The 22,472-nt window shown below is 33.3% G+C and overlaps 4 protein-coding genes across 5 annotated transcripts; 2 read left to right on the forward strand and 2 right to left on the reverse strand.

Moving 5' to 3' along the window:
- Positions 1–1,804: 1,804 nt before the first annotated feature.
- On the reverse strand, positions 1,805–2,598 carry LOC115235790 (prefoldin subunit 1). The gene has a single exon (XM_029807775.1). The coding sequence runs from the start codon at positions 2,578–2,580 to the stop codon at positions 2,200–2,202; it is 381 nt and encodes a 126-aa protein (XP_029663635.1). The 5' UTR covers positions 2,581–2,598; the 3' UTR covers positions 1,805–2,199.
- Positions 2,599–3,090: 492 nt separating this feature from the next.
- Positions 3,091–5,044, forward strand: LOC115235788 (nuclear RNA export factor 1). The gene is made up of 2 exons (XM_029807774.1): positions 3,091–3,236; positions 3,304–5,044. Exon 2 carries the CDS (start codon positions 3,368–3,370, stop codon positions 4,976–4,978), a length of 1,611 nt encoding a protein of 536 aa, XP_029663634.1. The 5' UTR covers positions 3,091–3,236; positions 3,304–3,367; the 3' UTR covers positions 4,979–5,044.
- A 21-nt stretch (positions 5,045–5,065) lies between these two features.
- On the reverse strand, positions 5,066–13,254 carry LOC115235787 (integrator complex subunit 1). Of its 2 annotated transcripts, XM_029807772.1 has the most exons (14): positions 13,056–13,254; positions 12,682–12,874; positions 12,109–12,587; positions 10,733–12,022; positions 10,468–10,643; positions 10,242–10,394; positions 9,469–10,146; positions 7,610–9,406; positions 7,199–7,513; positions 6,638–7,103; positions 6,271–6,395; positions 5,980–6,170; positions 5,350–5,622; positions 5,066–5,254 (listed from the first exon to the last, which is right to left on the reverse strand). In XM_029807772.1, the coding sequence occupies exons 2-14, from the start codon at positions 12,848–12,850 to the stop codon at positions 5,139–5,141; spliced, it is 6,228 nt and encodes a 2,075-aa protein (XP_029663632.1). In that variant the 5' UTR covers positions 12,851–12,874; positions 13,056–13,254; the 3' UTR covers positions 5,066–5,138. The 2 variants fall into 2 exon arrangements, with proteins under 2 accessions (XP_029663632.1, XP_029663633.1); XM_029807773.1 differs by lacking the exons at positions 5,066–5,254; positions 5,350–5,622; positions 5,980–6,170; positions 6,271–6,395 and having other exon boundaries at positions 7,007–7,123.
- A 231-nt stretch (positions 13,255–13,485) lies between these two features.
- LOC115235785 (vesicle-fusing ATPase 1-like) lies at positions 13,486–19,910 on the forward strand. Its single transcript, XM_029807768.1, has 11 exons — positions 13,486–13,557; positions 13,659–13,836; positions 14,069–14,157; positions 14,432–14,656; positions 14,913–15,540; positions 15,914–16,138; positions 16,416–16,715; positions 17,049–17,339; positions 17,477–17,661; positions 17,753–17,911; positions 18,111–19,910. Exons 2-11 carry the CDS (start codon positions 13,825–13,827, stop codon positions 18,226–18,228), a joined length of 2,232 nt encoding a protein of 743 aa, XP_029663628.1. The 5' UTR covers positions 13,486–13,557; positions 13,659–13,824; the 3' UTR covers positions 18,229–19,910.
- The last annotated feature ends 2,562 nt before the right edge of the window (positions 19,911–22,472 follow it).

The following is a 22,472-nucleotide window of genomic DNA, read 5'->3' on the forward strand; positions in this document are numbered from 1 at the left end:
AATATTTGCTTAATATAAAAGTTTTGCAGTTTGTATGCGCAAAATAGAATAACTTCGTCTTCGGAATTGCATGAAAGAATATAGGTGAACGTTTAAAAATGTATTTAGAAGCCTAGTAAAAAACATTTCGGTGAAAAAATATTGTTATGACCTGACGCAAGAAGCCGGTAAAAAAACTGTAATTTTTTAGCTTTTCTTCGTTTTTAACATAAACTCGTGAAGTCTCATCTTTGTTTCGATGTGCACTTAAATTGTGAAAAAGGATTTATTATTCTATTCAACTAAAAAAAAGATTTCAATGTGCAAAATAATAATTTTTGGTCGGTAAAACAGACGAGCTTTTGGATCCCCTTAAGAAAGATTTTTACTTGTATTTTATCGGTTTGAGAATAATTTTAATGGATTAATAAGATTTTGAATTAAAATGACATCAAAAACACGATATAAATAGGATAATTTTTACTTACAATTAGATAAGAAAAAAAATATTTTATCTATTTTTTAAATTTATATCTAATAGAAATTTATCAGAATAATGTTTTTTTTAGGTTATTTTATTTGCAAATTTCTTATTAATCAAGTAAAATTATATTACAAAAAAATATACAAACATACAAAATATAAGAAATATAAAAATTTTATAAATGTTTTATATATTCAATAAATACACTCCGTTAGACACTATTTTTCCGAAGCGTTTGGTGGACAAATGAGGGCGAAGAATCTTGTTCTTCAAGCGAAAATAGCGTTAAACAAAGCGTATCTATTGTTATGTTTATTTTCAAAAGATTTATATAGTATTAATTATCTTATCGTTTTAATTACTTATTCTTCTACATAAATAATGCTTATATAAATTTATATATAATAGCTTTTAACGTGCATCAGTACGCATTAGTGCTTCCAACTGAATTTATAAATTAAAAAATTACTTAAATAATATAATTAATAATAAATTATTAATTAATTATAAAAAGCTATATAAATTAAAAGCGTAATAATTTGATATTGCTTAAAATGCTTGATAATTTTATTTCAAAAATAAGAAAAAAGTAAAAGCAATTTATTGCATATATCTTCTACACGGTATATATTTAAAAATTAGGAAAAAATTATTAAGAACATTTATTTAAGAAAATTTATTTTATGTCACATGCGCATATACATAAAAATTCTTCACTAATAACTTATTATCGCTGTCCGTATAATATATACTAAAATCCGTAATATATACCAAAACATCACGCATAGCTAATAAAACATTAATAAATCTATTTTATAATATTTTTCCGCAATTTTGATCCACAATTATGAATCTAGCACACACACTAATCGGTTGTTTTACCATAGCACCGAAAAGTGAATCTCGCCATGTAGTTCTGGCTCTAAAATGGATCTAGTTGACGCTACTGTACCAGCTAGAAAGTGTCTTACGAAAGACGGCGATGTGACCCCTCAGATTTCTCGCTGCTCCTACTTTAGCGAATTTCTGCTGAGATAGCGATAATTGAACATGTTTCATTGAAATTCGGGAGCTGAATTCTCGATATATCAAAAGAATATGATTTGACAAGTGCTACGAAAATTGACAAATAAATTTGATAAATTTTGAAATAAGATATATACTGCAATATTTAACAATTATTCTAATTCCTATTAGCGATAAATATTTAATATTACCTTTCTCCTTATCAAAAATATATCCTAATTTAAAAAATTATAAATATAAAAAATATATTTTATTTTCCTAACATATATATATTAGATCATGAAAAGATAATGAAACTATCCCAATACATATTTCTTAAGTTATAAAATCAGAATGTTTATTTAATTAAAATTGTTATTGACATGCATATATAATGTTATTTCTTACAAAAGTATGTTCTATAATTTGTGTATAATTTTATGATTTACATTGTGGATTTAATTCACATAAATTATTCAGTTCTCTTTCCTTTTCTCTTGAGTTAATGAGTTTTATTCCAAATATATTGCACAAAAAAATATCAAAATGTTAATGTATGCAAAGCACAAGTTGAAATTGACAAACAAGATTTTCGTAACTATATAGTTATAGGCTATATAGTTATAGGCTAACTATATAGTTATAGACACATATTCCAAATAATAATTTAAAAATTTTAAAGAGTGACCAAGAAAAGCTGAAGCATTCACTTAATGATTTATAAAGATATTTTAACTAGACGACTCTTTACTCTGCTTTTGTTGAATCATTTCTCTGATTTCATTTTCGCTTTCCTTTAAACTTCGTTGCAAGTATATCTTATTATTTTCTAATGTCTTGATCTTTTCATCAGATGTTTTCATCCTGTTACTCAGATTGCTTTTAATGTTGTTCACATAATCTAGGAGAAACATTCGACCGACAGACTCGTATATCCTTGTGTCTTCCGGAAAACAGTTAATCTCTTTTGAAGTGAGTTCTGCTCGCTGTTTTGTACGTCGTAGCTTATCAATTTGAATATCAGCCAACTTTAACTTTTGCTTGGTATCCACCATCTTTTCGTGCAGTTTTGAAAAAGCTTGCTTCAATTCCTCATCCAATACCTTTGACATGTTCGCTTATTGTCTTTTCTGTAAGGAGAAAATTGTAAAAACAATATCACTCATAAATATATCTCTACAATGAGAGAATATTTGTATTCTATTATAAATTCTATTATAATTATCTCGTAATTTATTAATATTAAATCTTTTTTGTGTGCTAACGATTAAATATTACATCTTTATAAAAGATGTAACCTTTTATATATCTGACATATTTTTTACATATTATTTATAGGCGTGTCTCACACACAAAAAATTATCTGTAATTCGAGATATAAATCAAGTAAGGAATTCGGAAAGTTTTGAGATTCTTACTTCAGTTTCTTCCTACGGTAATATACGAACTTTCTATGAAATGTATTTATGACAATGTGTGTGATGTTCCTAAATCTTCCTAACCATATATATCCTATCCGCAAGCCGCAAGATTCTTTGTTGTGATTGGTCCATCAAACGCTTCGAAGCAAAAATGACATCAAGCGGAACGCACTTAATATAAGTGAGTTCCATATCAATATGAAGTGAGCTACAGATCTCGCAAAGCGCACCTAATATCACAGTTATATCAATATAACATCATATAACCTCAAAAATTTATAAACAAGAGGAAAAACTATTTAATTTTTTAAAATTTGAATAAATGCTATTTTAAAAATTTGAATTAAGTGAGTAATATATGTGAACTATTTGCTATTTATCTATTAACTAATATTATGTTTTAATGTATATTAGATGATTCAAGAACGGTGATGCGAAGAGTTTAAAGGAAAACTCGCTGTTTTTACGATAATAAACAATGGCATCGCCAACAACGTCATCGGGAAACCAAACATCGTGCGAGCCGTATCGGCTCACATATGCCAAGCCGTCCTTTGACAGTCACGAGATGGCCCTTGCGAGTCGCAAGGATCTATGGCACAAGTTTATTATTTTTGACGGCGCCCTGTATGGACGAACCGACATCCTGCGCGCTGTAATAACTGCCTGCGAACCAGCGGCCTTAGTACCGATTATGTACACCATCGAGGATAAAAAGAAAAGTAGTTTTCTGGCGAAATGCAGCAGCAATACCATAGAAAATATAATGAAGCAAGGGTTGTGCGTAACGTTGCCAGGTGGTCAAGAGTTGTACATGGACATTGTATTAGGATTTCTTAGTATGCAGGAGTTGCAAGTGAATACAAACAGAGTCATAGCGCAGGCCTTATATGCTAGATATGAACCAGTGAAGAAGATATTCAATCTGGACGACTTTGAAAATGAGAAGACACTGGGTTCGATATTCTGTCCCATTTCAATACCGAAAATTCTGGATATGGTCCTACGTTGTAGCAAAATGGGGATTATGGGCAACAGTCGCGAGTCCCAGCAGTCGCGATTACCCGTTCGCGAATTGAGTATGAAGTACAATAAGCTCACAGCTATCATTCTGTTTGACAAGTTCTTCAATTATCATCTGACTAAACTAGACTTGAGGCACAATCAGATTTTGGATGTGGAATATCTACGTTATTTTTGCGAGTTCAAAATAAGTGAACTTTGGTTGGATGGAAATCCATTATGCACAAAGTACACTAACTCTCAGGAGTATATACAGGCGGTGAAAAACGTTTTTCCACATTTACAGAAGTTAGATGGAGTTGTAATAGGAATGGAGAAGAAATTTGTGCCAAGCGTACAAAGTAATTATCTCGGTAATGGAACAAGAATATCTCTGATCAAGCAGTTTGTCAAGCATTTCTTCACGCTATACGACCAAGAAGATAGGATAGTTATGAATGGTCTATATGACAGAAACGCGTTCTATTCTATGACATTAGGTACTGTAACAAATCATGTACATAAAGAAATTGTCAAGGCATTTTCCACAAACAGAAACTTACTGAAATTTGTCGATTATGCTAAATGTAACGAATTTCTATTTTCGGGACCCGAAAAAATAATTAGTGCCTTACAACGACAGCCACCAACAACACACAACTTCAAAACATTTTATATTGACTTATTGCATGAAGAAGATAATTACATAGTCATTTCGGTGCAAGGATTATTTTCATATCGAGTATTACTCTGCCCACCTATGTTGTTCAACAGAACTTTTATCATCATAAAAAAAGAAGATAATGAATACTGTATTGTCAATGATCAATATTATGTTGATGGTACACCGGCCAATGCATTTAATGAAACAAAGTTTGAACAAAAACCCGCGCCTAAATTTACTCCAACAGTACTCAGTGTGTCAGAAAAAGAACAGCTGCTTAGATTTTTACGTGAGCTTACTACAATGAATATTCGATATTGTTATAAATATCTTCAAGATGCAAGCTGGGACATAAGAAATGCAATCACTACATTTATGAAGAATTATGCTGTTAATGATGTTCCTCCAGAAGCTTTTCAATAGATTTCAATGTATTCTAGAAGAATGTAATTTTGTGTAAATATATATGTACAATATATATTTTTTTAAGGAAAAAAATTGTTCAAAGTCTTGTTGTTTCAATTGTAAAAAAGGTTTTATGTTTAATATTTACACAAAGCTAACAAACTAACATTCTTTGATATTAACAACCTTGTTGTGTATTTAACAGAGCAATAGTTTTAGTGATATAAGGCATCGCATTGACATTAGAATTTACTCCCAACTCAAACACCCTCTGCATCAATGGTAAAGCGTGCTCTGCAATATAAAAGAAAATAAAAGAATTTATATGCTTATAACTATTGACATAAATCAATATCGAGACATGTAAATCCAACTTGTTACAATTTTACCTTGCATACACAATACAATATCTGGTAATTTTTCCAGAGCTGACATAAGAACGTCCGCTCTATCACTGTCTAAGCATCTTTGAAATGCGGATAATATAGTGGCATTCGGTGTAGGACGATGCTTCAATGCTCTAGCAAGTAGGGTATGAGCGAGCGTTCTGATATTGCTCTGAGGTGATACGAGAAGTTCCGCTATATTATCCGTTATTGGTTCCAAAACCGAAGGTTTTCGTGACGACACATGCTCGACTTCTTGAAGTGCATTGAATACATCTGTGTAGAATAGAAAATTTATTATTTAAGAATATTTTTCTCATTATATACCATCAAAGAGCTTATACCAAAACAGTCACTTAATAGTAAAAGATGTTTAATTCCTACTTCTCTGCTAACTTGCATAGATTAAAGAAAGAAATTTAAATGAAAATATAAACCTTCTTGTGATAAGAATAGATAAGTGATAATAGAGAATTGATTTTTCAAACAAGTAATATTAGAATCAAGCATAGATTTATCTGTTTTTCTACTACTACTATACCTAAATAAATTTCTTTTTCCTCTAAAGTTTTAATTTCAAAAATTACAATAAAAAAACGAAAATACATATTCAATGTAATTATTCTTTTGTACCTTCACCATACAATTTGCTGAGTGTACCCAATAGCGATTGCCAGTGTTCCGGAATAACGGGTTCTGTACGATGCGGCGCGGGAGCTATAGTGATTAAAATGTCATCCGCATCTTCTCCTTCCCTCGGCATCGGTATTCCTGATACGAGTATTCTCAAAGATTCCAAATTAGGATAATTTATCTGCAATTCACTGTACATACGTACATGTAAATTATATATATAAATAAATATATAAATAAATAATGTGTAAGTCACGTATAATATGTGCATTTTAACAGAAAGCAACATACTGCAGAATTTGTGCATGCTTGTGTAGATATTTCAATGCTCGTTGTGGATCATGTGATATGTATGACTGTAATAATATTACGAATCTGTTCAACAAGGAGCTGAGGTCTTTCACATGGCCGTAATTCTGAAAATGATATTGTATTGAAATTAGAATAATATATTTGAAGGATTTGAGTCAATAATCAAGAAAGCAAGATGCATTGTGCAAATTTTATAGTAACTAATAAAAATTGAATCATACATAGCATTTAAATAAATCATGCTAGACAATCAGTTTATTCTTTTGATTTTTTGTAGTTTTTGTAGATTACAATTAAATGCGATTTCTCCTCTTTTACTAATTTAAGATTACACCAATTGTAATACCTGAAAGCATTGGAAGTAATTTCCCAATGTGTTTTCCAAGGGAATTTTGTGCTGCTCGTTAAACAAATGTGGTTGCAACAGCTCCAGTAGCCCCATTACTTGAGTGAAGAGATTTAAATGGTGGCCGGATCTAAATTGACCGAAATCAAGATAACATCTTCCCATCAGGGAGGATGCCAACATCGGCAATTGTCGTAGCACTAGTATAGGATGTACCGCGGCCATTTTTCTCGCGCAGAGTTCAAATTCTTGGGACTTGGCGTTCCAGGATTTTTGCCTCGGGGTCGCCGCCAACGCAGTCAATAAACAATGGCTCATGCAATCGAGCACTGAGCCCGTCCAATCGGTTATCTTCGCTCCTTTGACGAATTTGTTCGCTTGGAAAGTGTCGAGATAGCAAATAACTTTCGGAATTTTCATATACATGTGTAGCAAAAACTGATGCGCCATATCCGCCGAGTCTAAGCTGAAAATTAAGTACAATCGCTTTATTTGGGTACATTAAATCGGTTGAACGATAAATCGCGTACTATAAAATATATAAGATGGCAAAATTCGTACTCCGTGTTGTCCATTATACGTTCCGCTAAGTAATTAACTACACTGGAGATCAAATCATCTTCAGTGGATATACAATGTAAAAGTAGATCGAGTCTGATGTCCATCCTCGCAAGAGCAGCGTTTCTGTTCTGCATGCTACAAATAATAACAGCTTCGGATACTAAATACGCCACAAGATTAAGCAGTTGCCACTTCTGCAGCAATAGAATATTCTCAGGAACGTAATGTTTCGGTGTAAATTTGTCCCGACCTTGCCATAGCTTGGGATTACATGTCAGCGCCCATAAAAAGTCCAGAACTGCGGTCGGATCGTATCTATAAATATAAGAAAATGTTGATGAAATAATATCATGATTAGGAGGAACATCGACAAAACGGGAAAAAGAGATTGTTCATCTCGGCTCTACTTACACGTTGTCATATTTGTCCAACAAGTGTCCGACACATTTATACAAAGTGGCCCAGCTTGCTCTGTGCGTCAACAACGTCAACAGATAAGGTCTACAGGAATGCGAGCTCACGACGTTCTTATCGATGTTAATATGCACTTTCGCCTTTCCAAACAGAAGCTTCATTTGAAGATTGGGACAAGTACCGATCAATTCGGGTTCCATGGAGGCCAACCAGTCGATCAACAAGCCCGTATGAGATTTCAACGCATCTTCATTACTATCGCTGACCAATAATTTCGCCATAGCTTCGACCAGGACGTCATTTTTCTGTTGTTTCAGACACAAATCCAGTAGTTTACGGCCGACGCTCTCCAAATTCACGGGATCGGTGTTCTCTAATATCGTGCCGGGACCTTCGCCGCGGCTTTGCATTAGCATTGATAGTTCCGCGCGTTGCGGCGTTTTCATTGATTGCACGTTAGCGAAGTCCCGCAGGATCGACAGAACCGGCGCCTTCACGTCACCTATCAGCGATATCAGATTCAGACACATGTTGCGCGCCAATTCGACCACATGCTTCGATGTCGACGGTCTCTTTAGCGGTAGCAGTATCACGCGCATCAGCGTACATGAGTATTGCGGCATGTGTACGAGCGAGGCCAGGAATTGTTTGACCTGCATAGAGCTCAGAACACTGCATATGTGCTGTATCGCCAGTACTACGGCGCCACTTTCCTTCACGCTCGATCTTTGCAGATCCTTTGCTAGAGTCTTGTGCAAACGTCGATACGCGTCCATTTTTTGATTCATCGGAATATTCTCGATAAACAGTCGGTTTATCAAGTGGGGCACGTCGGTCTTCACAGAGCACTGTATAACGGATTGTTTCTGCACCATGGCGCTAGCTGGCAACGGTTGCTGCAGCCTATTGATGGGCGCGACGTTCTCATCCGGTAATTGCGGCTCCAGCAATTGTAATACTTGCACGAATACTAATCCGCCCGTGGCGCCTCTTCGATGTTGTACCTCGACCAATTGTGCCATATACGTTTTATCCAACACCGCCTCGCCGACCGAGCTCGGATCTATCTGAACACCAGCATCAAGAGTGTGAAGCAATTTGCTCATTGACGATACGGGTATTCCGAAGCTTTGAATGAAAAGTACTAGCTGCTGTGGCTCGAGATCTTTCAGTGCAGCATCGACTAGACGCGGCACGTTGCTCCTGATCATTCGTAACTTGAGCCAATCAGGTATGAGTAACGCTTCCTCGCTAGTGTCGACAAGGAAGGCCTTTGGCTGCTCCGTCAGTGGAAACCACGTCTCCAATAAGCTGTTGAATAATGGATCGTGCTCGGACGTGTCATATGTCAATAGTATGATCATGGCGTGTACCACTAGAATATGCATAGTGCACTCTTCGCCGTTGCTCCATTGCACCAAAATCTGATCCTGACTCTCGGACCACTGGTAATCCTCTCCCCTAGGCGATCGCGCTTTTTCAAGATAGTTGCAGAAGATCGCCATAAAGGCGTGTAACGTTTGTTTAGCCTGTCGATTATCGCTCTCGGGTTGAGGCAATATTGCCGCAATGATGGTACTACGCTCAACGACCAATTGAGATATTTCGTTCGCCAAATCGGTTAAATCGGGCAAATCGTCGTCGACAGTATGCGCGGCAAGATACGATATGTATGTGTGCACAAGGTCGGGGCTGTTTTCGACTTGACAAGCGCCACGCAGCGCCGTGGAAACCAGCGAACGTACCGATAGGAAATGAGGTATAGACGGTAATTTTCGTAAAAGCCACATCTCCCTGAAAAAGACAAAGTGTTAAAATCAATTTCTTTTTTCCAGAATATACATTTAAGTATTTACTTTTCGTTTTCCCCTTCTATATCCATGCTCTCGTCCTCGAAAGGTATCGAATCCAGAATCATCTTTAATCCGGTAATCGCTTGGACACGGCTACTACTTTGCTGGCTGCTCAATCTTCTCAAGAAATATTCCAAAACTTCGTAAGCATGTTGCTGATCTTGATTAGGATCAGTCAGCAGTGTCTGAAGATGCGTTAGCAATTGCTGTTGTCTGGACTGCTTCTCAACCGTTTGCGAACTAGTCGATAATAGATATTCGCAGAGACATTGCACCGGCAATTGACTCAGAGAGCCTTCACTGTTTTGCACTAGATCCGCTAACCATGGCATACTCTGCGACGTACTCTGCTGTTGTCTTTGAATAATATCCAGCAGAAAATCCGGTTTACGCGATCGACAAAGCAGGTGACCCAATCTGTGTGATGTATTCAACGATTGTATCTGTTCGAGAACGGCCGGGGGCGGTCTCCTAGCAATTCCTGTCGGATCCATAGTGATCAATTGTGAGAGAAGGAAACTATTCTGTTCGGATAACTGGATTCTACTCGATGCCGCGGCCAAATGTGATTCGTATTCCAATATCTCTTGCTTCTCGATAGCTTCGACTTGCAGTTCCTTTGCGCGCTCTTGCTCCATGATCTCTGGCAAGGTCATAGTCGGTGGTGGATGCGAAAAATGACTACGAAAGCGCGTATTTCATTAGAACACAATTGAAAACTACTTGTTCGGGAAAAATAATTAATTCCAAATAGGTTTAAAAATTGTTAAACTCACTTTGTGATACACATTTCCATCAATGTTCTCAATATAGGATATCGTTTCCATGCTAGTGCACCAATTGTGGATGGATTATGAGCAGCCAAAATTAATAACATTATCCATCCTTTCCAGTAGAGATTGGCTATCGCCAATGTCGGTGGTACATATCTATAAAGCAAATGTATATCATGTAGGATACGATTGTAACATATGAGATAAGCCATATATGTAGCATGTTTACCCAGCAGGTATATTTATTGTCCCTGGTGGTTGATAAATGCAGAGATTAAAAATAAGTTCAATTATGTCCATTTTGTCGGTTTGTAACATTGGAAAATTTTCTGTCGAATTAGCCGCCGCTCGCCGTATCAATTGATCTGTCAAATCCAACGTCTCCGAATGAGTAATGCCATTGTCCTATATAAATACAAGTAGAATAAAGACTCCCTGTCTCTCTCTCTCTAAACGAAGATTCGTTTCACAAATAAGTAAATTTAAGAACTTACCTTTGAAAAACCGATAACTAGTAGCCTTAATAATGTACTTTGCAACAGAGGAACGTCAGATACTAATCGTATATAAAACACTCTGTCCGACTCTGGTGGCCAATTGTCCAGTTTATAATACTGCTCGGGAGATTCTAGAAGTAAAATCTTATGCATCGCGTGCAGCAGCTCATTTCGTCCTATGGCGTATGTCTGCTGCGCCAAATTCTGCAGCCATAATATAGCCTCGTACTGTATCATGGCTACGAGATTTTGGAATTGATGCAGAAGAGCTACATCTTTCTTATCCGCGCGCTGCGACAGCGTCGCCGCTTCTTTCACTTGTGGACTTATAGCCAAGAGCATACATAGGCAAAGCAGATCCGCTATCGACATGAACATGCGATCTTTAAACTCGAAATTCAGCAATTGTTGAGCTATGTCCGGTCTCTCGGTCATCAATGTTCGAGCAAAAGCGATCAGATTGATGTCATGTCGACATACACGTACGATTTCCCTAAGTAATGCACGTAATGGCCTTAAATAATCCTCGCGGTTCATTAACAAATCCTGAAAGATCTCCGCGAGCAGTTTCGCCGCTTGTTCAGGTAAAGTCTGGAACATTATAGCCAACATGGGCATGTTGTTTGGATTGCGTGCGTTTGACAATTCGTTGTACATTGTGTGCTTCAATATAGTAGCTAAATTCTCTGGATGTAATCCAATAAGTTCTTTGACGCCGTTCAAATACAAATTAATTACAGCTTTCGTTTTCAATCTCATCTTCACCAGTTGACTTATGACTTCGACATCTCTTTGAGTGTGAGATGTACAATTGTAACAAATATAAATAAGTAGCTCCTGTGCCGATCTCATTAGTTTAGGATTATGTAGCCACACTTCTAGTCTGGGAACAGCAATGTTTCTGATCTCAACAAAACCGCACGCCGAGGAGAGCAACTTCAAGAAATTTCTCGTTATGGTCTCGGCCTGACGTCTGTTCAATTGTTCCTTTACAGCTTCCAACACTATCGATTCTATGTTTTCCACGCAATGCGCATATCGTGGACCCACCGGAAATTCTATTTTCTCTTTATCTCCGGACAGTGACATCGTTGACGCTGCCGGATCTTCGTCATCTACTGTAGACGGGCTATGACAATCTCGCGGCATTAGTACAGGAAATTCTGGCTGTAACACAGACTTAGGTGGATGCCTCGTGTTAAAACCAGTCAGTATATTATCGACAAAGCCTTTGCATTCCTCATGATCGACCCATACACGCTCACCAAGAGCATCCTCAATGTACAACTGCAAAAAAAAATAAATCAAGTTAATGATAATGATAATGATAAAACTATGCAGTAAGCAATACAAAAGATAGTATATGAATAAACCTTCACAAATACGTCCGGCCAGTTCTTTTTCTCATGAAATCCTCTCATTAAGAGATTTGCAGCGAGTACTGGAACTAGTGGATTTCCTTTACTCTTGAAGTTGTAAGTCTGATCCCTCTTTAAAAGAGATGACAATGCATGTAATATGCAATCATTTGAGAAAATGGATGGGCGGATTTTTGCTAGATATAATAAGCCCATGTAAATTAATGTATCAGGCTTCCATTTTTGATTCTTTAATGTCTTAACAGCGCCACATATTATTCCAATAACTTTATCAGCTTCGTCATTGTCATTAGCTTCGAGTGCCATAGGTACAAAATCTGCAGGATCAGTATCTATAGCTAAAACTTCCCATGCTTCTGCACTAGAAGAAGGCCGTTGATGGGAACCAACGTGGGTCAACTTGGGCTTCTTTTGCGGAACATAAGGAAATGACTGGAGTGATCCAGAAGATGCTTCTTTTTTCCGATCATTACCTATATAATTGTTTACAATAATCAATAATTTGCACAGCATTATCATAAATAATAATCAAAGATTATTCACTTGAAAAAAGAATAAATTATATACCAGAAGTCGTGGAACTGCCACTTGGTTTTGGATGAATAACACCTGGTCTGGTTTTAGAGTCAGAATTTTCATTTCGCGAACTCTTTGATCCCAGTGCGAATAGATCGGAAGGATGTTGAGCAATCTTACTTTTCACTGCTCTACCAATACCAGTTTTTCCACGTTCCATGATTAATATATTTCCTTTGAATGGCTATATGAATAAAGTATAACAGATTAATAGAAGATTTTTGTATAGAAATTGTTATATAGAATTGTTATAAACTTGTCTTTTAAATGTAATAATTTTATCATGAATATTATTAAGAAAGAAATGTGCTTATATAGGTATGCTGTAGTATATTGAAAATGTAAATAAAGCTGTAAATTCTAACCTAATCTTTTCAATATACATAAAAAGCTGTCTTCTCGAAACAGACTTCGCTTTACATTTGCATAATCGAAAACGAGATTAAACTAGGATGATGACATATCTTGAGATTCTTCTGATTAGACGTCTGTCATTTCAATCGAATAAATGACCTCATATGTAAAGCCATTCTCCTTCTACGATTTGAACTGACATCGACAGTGATGTACAACGCAGTGATGTCAGAGACCAAACCTCATAGGATGTGTTCAAAAATCCTACTCGTACGGTGACGTAATATTTAATTGACCAATCAGGACAAAGGAAGCTTTACTCCTTTTGTTTTAATTGGTCAATTAAATACCCAAGGGTAAGATGTTTGAACGCACCCCTGCTATATTAAACATGACATCCACTCCACACATTTAAAATACATAACACATATGTATGCACATATATATATGTATATTTACTTTATCGACATTGCGAAATATACCGAAATGGATCTTGTTGCGTGGTATCAAAAAGTGAATATATATTTATATTAGAATTAAAAATCCTATAATGTATGATTATAATTATATGCAAAATATATATATATAGAGTTTTCGTTAAATTTAATTTTCAGGGAGAAAATTAAAAACGCAATATACATGTTATGTCGTGGACGCGACCACTTGTCCTCTCTCGCGCATGACCGTAGACAGCTTTACCACATCAATATCAAAGGTGCACAGCAGAGACGGATTCTATTATAGTGTGTATGATTAGAATCTGTTGATTTCCATCAAGAAATGTCCATGATGGTGAGTACAAGCCGCGAAAACGGGTCGACGACTGCAATTTTGCTTCGAATATGCCTCGCTGCATAAATGGATCTTCGAATTTTCGCAAGACAAGAATGTTTTTTTACAAATTGCAAGCTTCTGCTTTTTTGCTCCCTCCCCTGTCATGTCAAAATCTCAATACTTTCCTTTGCAAAGGTGCGTCGCATTTCTCGCATAAAATATGAGAAAATATAATTTTTTACTCTTTCAGCGGATGAAAGCAGTGAGATGTCCTACAGATGAGCTCAGTCTCTCCAATTGTGCAATTATCAATGCTGATGATTTTCCGGGCGATGTTAGGTAAGAATTTATCAAAATATGATCATCTTTTCAAAGCCCAATAGAAATTCAATACAATTGTGTATTTATATTAGTTTAATCCGTATCTTTTAATGCATATTTATATTATATCTGTGTTTATGGCTTACATGATAAATAAATAATAATTTAAATTTAACAATTTCATTTTTATTCTAATTTCTTCAAATTTATATAAATTTATAGATTCTGATTTTCCCTCTTTTTCTTTTTCTCTTTGTCTTTACTGATATATATATTTTTTTGTTTGTTGCAGGCATATTGAAGTAACTACAGCACCAAATTATCATTTTGTGTTTACTGTGAGAACGCATCATGAGATTCCACGTGGTACAATCGGTTTTAGTTTGCCTCAACGGAAATGGGCAACATTGTCTCTCAATCAAGATATTGAGGTTCGACCATATCATTTTGATCCAACTTCTAACACAGAATGTTTATGCAACATTGTTTTGGAAGCTGACTTCTTGCAGAAAAAAACGTATGATTATTAAATGGCTTGCATTATAATTAGAGATCTTTTTTTTTTACTATCATTTACAAAATATTTTTTAAATAATTCTGAATGTCTTATTTATTTAAAAGTTTATATGTAGACATTATATATATATGAGCTTAAATCTGAGTGCCATAAATAGATCTCCCATTGGATGGAGAACTTTTTTCTTATATATATTGAAGGCTCTTTATCTTCATACCATAATTATTATGATTATTACATTTATATATTCTTTCAGTGTTACTTTGGAGCCATATAATACAGATGAAATGGCCAAGGAATTTCTACTACAATTTTCAGGCCAGGCATTCACCGTGAGTCAGCAGCTGGCATTTCAGTTTAAAGATAAGAAATTGCTTGGATTAGTTGTCAAAAGTTTGGAAGCTGCTGATTTATCGGCCATCAGCTCAGGCCAAAGTACAATGCCCAGAAAGACCAAAATGGGTCGTTGCTTAGGTGACACCATAATACAATTTGAAAAAGCAGAAAACTCAAGCCTAAATCTTGTTGGACAAGCTAAAGGAAAAGCTATTCGACAGACCATTATTAATCCAGACTGGGACTTCCAGAAAATGGGTATTGGTGGTTTGGATAAGGAATTCAGTGCCATTTTCAGAAGAGCATTTGCATCTCGCGTTTTTCCAACGGAGATTGTCACTCAACTGGGTTGCAAACATGTAAAAGGAATTTTGCTGTATGGACCACCTGGTACAGGAAAAACGTTAATGGCTCGACAAATAGGAACAATGTTAAATGCAAGAAAACCAAAGATTGTAAATGGCCCACAAATTTTGGATAAATATGTTGGAGAAAGTGAAGCTAATGTCAGAAGATTGTTTGCTGATGCAGAAGAGGAAGAAAAGAGGGTGAGTAATTTACAAAATCTATTTGTACATAATATATATATATTTAAATTAAAATATTTATATGTAACTTTCCTTATGGAAAGAAAACCACAAAGAAATTTTATCTAAATGAGGATATTCAAGCCAATATGAATTCTTAAGCACTGATGTATTTGTGGGATAATATACTTAACTGGCTGTGGAAGACTGAATAAACATTAAACTAGTTTTATTACTGACAGAGGATTTTATGAAGAGTGGTATATTTTAAATATTTTATTACACAAATATTAGTGCTTAAAGATACTGGTTTGAATATCTTTACTTTCATCTTTCTAAAAAATGAATTAATCTTTGCTATACATTTTATTTAAGAAATTTTATATGTTTTTAGCTTGGTCCAAATAGTGGGCTTCACATAATCATATTTGATGAAATAGATGCCATCTGTAAATCTCGAGGTAGTGTTGCTGGAAATACAGGTGTTCATGACACAGTGGTAAATCAGCTACTTGCAAAGATTGATGGCGTTGAACAATTAAATAACATTCTTGTTATTGGTATGACCAATAGAAGGGACATGATCGACGAAGCCTTGTTAAGACCTGGCCGATTGGAGGTAAAACTAAGTTTATTAATAATAAGTTGTTAAAACTGAGTATATATTGAATGACTGCAAATTTTTATTATTAACATTTGAAAGAAATATATGATACATCATACAAATAGAATGCGTAATTCGATTTGATTATAAGGCAAGATGTTATAAAACGTTTTAGATGAATTTGATTTCGTATTCTATATTCTTTATTCATTTGCTCATATAATTATTTTAATATGATAATATTTGCTGTTATTTCACACTCTAAATAGGTCTTGATTTTCTATGGTTAAAGCTGCAAATGGAGATCAGCTTGCCAGACGAACATGGGCGATACCAGATTCTTAATATTCACACATCCCGAATGAGAGATTACAAAAAGATAGCGCCTGATGTAGATCTGAAAGAGTTAGCTTCCCAAACTAAGAATTTTAGTGGGGCAGAATTAGAGGGTCTAGTCAGAGCTGCACAGAGCACTGCTATGAATCGGTTAATAAAAGCCGCCAGCAAGGTAGAGGTTGATCCATCCGCGATGGAGAAGCTTATGGTCTCTAGAAGCGATTTTTTACATGCACTAGAGCATGATATTAAACCGGTAAGTCACAGGCAAAGGCATTCATACATGCATGCGGATAAATGGAATCCTGAGATCTTTCATTTACCAGGCAGCTGCTATTATTATTCAGTTATTATACATACTATACTATATATATAATACTCTCTTATATATTTCTAATGGCTGAACATTGTGTTTTTATAGTTTTTACAATAGATAGACATTTTATTACTATTATTTTAATTTATGTTATTATTTTTTAAATATATACATAGCATCATTATATTAATTAATTCGGAAAATATATAATTAATAAAAATATATAATTATGTATCTATATAATAATGAGGATATATTTATATATCTTTTAAGCAATTTGGTACAAGCGAGGAAATACTGAGTCAATTATTAATACGAGGAATTATTAATTGGGGAAGGCCAGTGGCTGAAATCCTTGCCGATGGCACTCTATGCATTCAACAAGCTCGAGCGGCTGAAGGATCTGGTCTGGTATCTGTTCTCTTGGAAGGACCACCAAATAGTGGAAAGACAGCGCTTGCCGCGCAAATTGCGAAGAATTCAGACTTTCCATTTATTAAAGTTTGTACACCTGAGGACATGGTTGGTTTTGTTGAATCTGCAAAATGTCTTTCTATACGGAAGGTAATCACAACTCGCCGTTTACATTACTTACACCTTACAGATATTGCAAATTTATTTAAAAATCAATACTTTTTTTTTTTATTATATTTGATTAATTTGGAATAATCGCTTATCATCTATGTATTTATATATTTCAGGTATTCGATGATGCATATCGTTCGCAACTTAGCTGTATTTTAGTTGATAATATAGAACGTCTACTAGATTATGGCTCAATTGGACCAAGATATTCTAATCTGACATTGCAAGCACTTTTGGTGCTGTTAAAAAAATCGCCGCCGCCTGGCCGTAAACTATTAATTCTATGCACCTCTAGTCGCAGGTAGAATAAGGATTTTCTTTTCCTTTAGTTAAACAAAACAGTAATAATATAATAAAATATTATTTTCCGAACAATATATTTTTTTTTGCAGACAAGTTTTAGACGATTTCGAAATACTCTCGGCATTTAATACCGTTCTTCATGTGCCTAATTTGTCAACCGCTGATAATCTGTTAAATGTATTGGAAGAACTTGATCTCTTTTCAAAACATGAAATGGCTTCTTTACATGCAAAGCTTCAAGGAAAACGGTAAAATATTAATCATTTTATATTTTAATAACTTTACTCAGACAATATATGTGATATTAGCTAATATATAAGAATGTATAAGGATATTATATATATATATATATATATATATATGTTATAGATAAAAGTGTTTTGTCACAGATGTCTCATCATTAAATCACAAAATTAATCTAATATTCAACTTAATTTATAATTTCAGCATATTTATTGGTATTAAGAAACTACTCTACCTGACAGATATGGCACGTCAAGTAGAACCAAATTACAGAGTTGCGAAATTCTTATCTAAATTAGAAGAAGAAGGCGGCCTAGAGTAAGAAGCTTTATTTCAATTTAGGATGTGTGAGCTTTAGAAACATAGATAAAGTGCAAGCGCTTCTGAGCGTTCATTTGTTTTATGTTTAGCGCGCTTGGACCGAAGCGACTTCGATTATATAAACGTATCTTTAGATTGTAGTAAGTTATGTAGAAATAATTTAGAGTAAAAGAAATATTTATATGTAAGCAATGACACACATCTAGATTCCCTGTGTCACAATAAGTTCCCATAACAGGTAAAAAATAGATGATAACAGCTTGCATTATGATGCATATTTGAAAACGCGAATTAACTTCATATTCTCAAATACAAATGCATAAATGATACGTAAATATTATTACAATTTTAGAAATGATTATCACAGCAATTCATATATATAATATTTTCAATGTTGTAATAACTGGTTTAATATAATCTCAATTTAACTTCAAATTTTGACTAATCCTAGAAAATTCACGAAAAAGTAAGTTTTTTTATATCTTTTAAGGACTTGACCGAAATTAATTTGTCAAGCTGGGAAGTAAGAATTTGCCATAACTTAAACGAATATTTGATTGATGCATAATAATGTACAATTATTGTATAGTTACTATGAAAATATGTAAAAAAGATGGAAATATTTGAAATAACACATGGAATACCTGATTTTAATATAAGTATCGCCTGTTGCATTCAATATCAGGTGCATTTCTTCTTTACCACTTATTATGTATCTTCAATACATAATTATATTGGTAAGATATCTATATTGAAAAAAAATGTATAAGTAGTATTTATATATACACTGTTGAATAATTAAGTTTCGAGACTCGCTTCGCATTTCCAAACGTTTGATTCGTTAGTGCTGCCATTTTAGAGGGTTATTCACAATTCACTACTCAACACGTGGTGCAAGTTCTAAATTATTTGGTTCAATAGCTAATGAGATACAGTTACGCAAAGTTGGTATTACAAAATTTTGTTTAAAAATCGGTGTAATATGGAAGGCACGTTTGACAACGCGCCAAAATTAAATTCTGCGTTAAATTAGAGAAATCGTTAATAGAAACGTTACAAATAATTTAACAAACCTACGGAGAGTCAGCTGTGCATAAAAGTAATGTTTTGAAGATACAGATGACATAAAAAAAAACGTGAATCAAATTTTGAAAGGGCTTGCTTTAAAGGACTATCTGCTTTGAGCAATAGTGGAAACGTTGAACTAAGTGTGTCAAGTTAGATGGTGACTACATTGAAACTTTTTAACTATCTAAAATTTATTATACGATTAAAAATAAATTTTTCATACGAAAGTCTCGAAACTTAATTGTTCCACAGTGTATATGTGTATATATATATATAAGCTACTGTAGAGTTGCATCAATGACAATTATTGCAAATATTCAAGGTTTAGAAAATGATTCTTCAGCTTTCTAAGCTTATAATCTTAATTATATCATCGAGAAAGAGAAGATTTCTATAATCAATATTAGCACAGGATTGCGAAAAACAGCTATAAGTTAATAATGAGCTATATGCATTCCTATATATATATAGCTTGTATACTACATTATATATATTTATTCCGGCACAGAGATATTTTTCAGAGAAAACAATATCTTGAATATACACTGATTGTGATTCTAGAACAGTGCTTCCCGCTCAGGGTATTACGACAAATTTACCACTTTGTTATAGAAATAAGAAAAACATATAATATTTATAAAAATACATTTATTCCAGCAATAGTTTATTAACGCAATAATTATTGGCATGCTAAGTATATTAAATACATATATAATTAACAGAGGTTATATATGTACTACATTAAGTACATATATAATTATGTATAAGGATTTGTTCCTTATAGCTGAACTGGCTGCACTGGTTCAGAGTTTACCTTTTTCTTTCCATATTGAAAGAAGAAAAATAAGCTCTAATGCAACCAGTTCAGCTATAAAAAACAGACTCTAAGTGAAATATTTAATTGATTTTTCGATTTATATAAAATCTTTTGCGTATATGTATATGTTTCAACATGTAGATACAATTGTGTGTGTATATATATATATATATATATATATATACAAGAAATGTTTTGTTTCACAAATAATACAAGGAAATAAAATAAGAAGAAAATATTGAAAAATTTTGAGAAAATAAAATTTATAAAAGCAAGACTTCCTGGAGGAGTTGTTAATGTTTTCGATTTTTTTGTATTTGTGTTAATGAAAGAGATATATTTTTTTTTTAATGTTGGGGAATACTGTTCTAGTTTATAGTTGAGAAAGAATTTTTTGTAAGAATATGACAGATTGACTTGTGTCCATAAGAAGGTGAATAGAGATGTTGTGGTATCACATTTTTAATTATTGAATATAGCAATAACATAAACATATATAAAAAAATATATCTGTTATATTCTCATATGCTGTACATTGTTGAGTACATCTGTACAAGTGTACATGTATATTATAACAATATATAATGGTGCACATGTTGATTCGATATTTGTCACTGTATCTAATAGAGAAATTGATTATAATAGGATATTCATAAGGAGAGCCGAGAATTAATCAATATCTAATAATAATCTCTATTATCCTCGACACATACCAACAAACAAAAGAGCATTCCAATTACCACTGATATATTTATTCTGTTATCAGGTAATTACAACGATAACAAAAAAGTGCATTGTATTCATTTATGTAAATTTTATTTTTAATACTGGAATTAAAATAAGTTAATAGTTATATAATTTATTATTAGAATATATAAGTATTATTCTGTGTGAATTATGAATAAAATGTAATATATAAGTTTATTGATTTTTTTGTGTACAAAAGAAAGTTGTACTAGCTTGAAGAACCGCTCAAGCTAATTATATGCGTTATACATGTATTGAGAGAAAGAAATGAATTGTATGTATTGCAATTGTATTGTATAAGAAAATGTTGCTTGTGCAATATTCCTCTTACTGTAATATAATCATCTACTTGTCTGTATTTATCAATGTGATCTGTTATCAATGCAAGAGAGAAATAAAATCACTTACAAATATATATATATATATATATATATACAAGAAATGTTTTGTTTCACAAATAATACAAGGAAATAAAATAAGAAGAAAATATTGAAAAATTTTGAGAAAATAAAATTTATAAAAGCAAGACTTCCTGGAGGAGTTGTTAATGTTTTCGATTTTTTTGTATTTGTGTTAATGAAAGAGATATATTTTTTTTTTAATGTTGGGGAATACTGTTCTAGTTTATAGTTGAGAAAGAATTTTTTGTAAGAATATGACAGATTGACTTGTGTCCATAAGAAGGTGAATAGAGATGTTGTGGTATCACATTTTTAATTATTGAATATAGCAATAACATAAACATATATAAAAAAATATATCTGTTATATTCTCATATGCTGTACATTGTTGAGTACATCTGTACAAGTGTACATGTATATTATAACAATATATAATGGTGCACATGTTGATTCGATATTTGTCACTGTATCTAATAGAGAAATTGATTATAATAGGATATTCATAAGGAGAGCCGAGAATTAATCAATATCTAATAATAATCTCTATTATCCTCGACACATACCAACAAACAAAAGAGCATTCCAATTACCACTGATATATTTATTCTGTTATCAGGTAATTACAACGATAACAAAAAAGTGCATTGTATTCATTTATGTAAATTTTATTTTTAATACTGGAATTAAAATAAGTTAATAGTTATATAATTTATTATTAGAATATATAAGTATTATTCTGTGTGAATTATGAATAAAATGTAATATATAAGTTTATTGATTTTTTTGTGTACAAAAGAAAGTTGTACTAGCTTGAAGAACCGCTCAAGCTAATTATATGCGTTATACATGTATTGAGAGAAAGAAATGAATTGTATGTATTGCAATTGTATTGTATAAGAAAATGTTGCTTGTGCAATATTCCTCTTACTGTAATATAATCATCTACTTGTCTGTATTTATCAATGTGATCTGTTATCAATGCAAGAGAGAAATAAAATCACTTACAAATGTGTGTAAAAAGAACTTTCAATGACACATGCATATATATATTCTCATATAGAGTCAAGTAAATGAAATTAAAAAATACACCTCTATTTGCATGATACTTCAAAAAGATTTCTGAATGTAAAAAGAAAAGAAACTTAAGTTTATTATGAGAGATATTTTATTTTATAATTAATTATTGTGCATTATAATCTATATATATATATA

The sequence above is a fragment of the Formica exsecta genome, unplaced genomic scaffold (assembly GCF_003651465.1).
Source record: "Formica exsecta isolate Colony F162 unplaced genomic scaffold, ASM365146v1 scaffold235, whole genome shotgun sequence".
In the NCBI taxonomy this organism is placed as follows: domain Eukaryota; kingdom Metazoa; phylum Arthropoda; class Insecta; order Hymenoptera; family Formicidae; genus Formica; species Formica exsecta.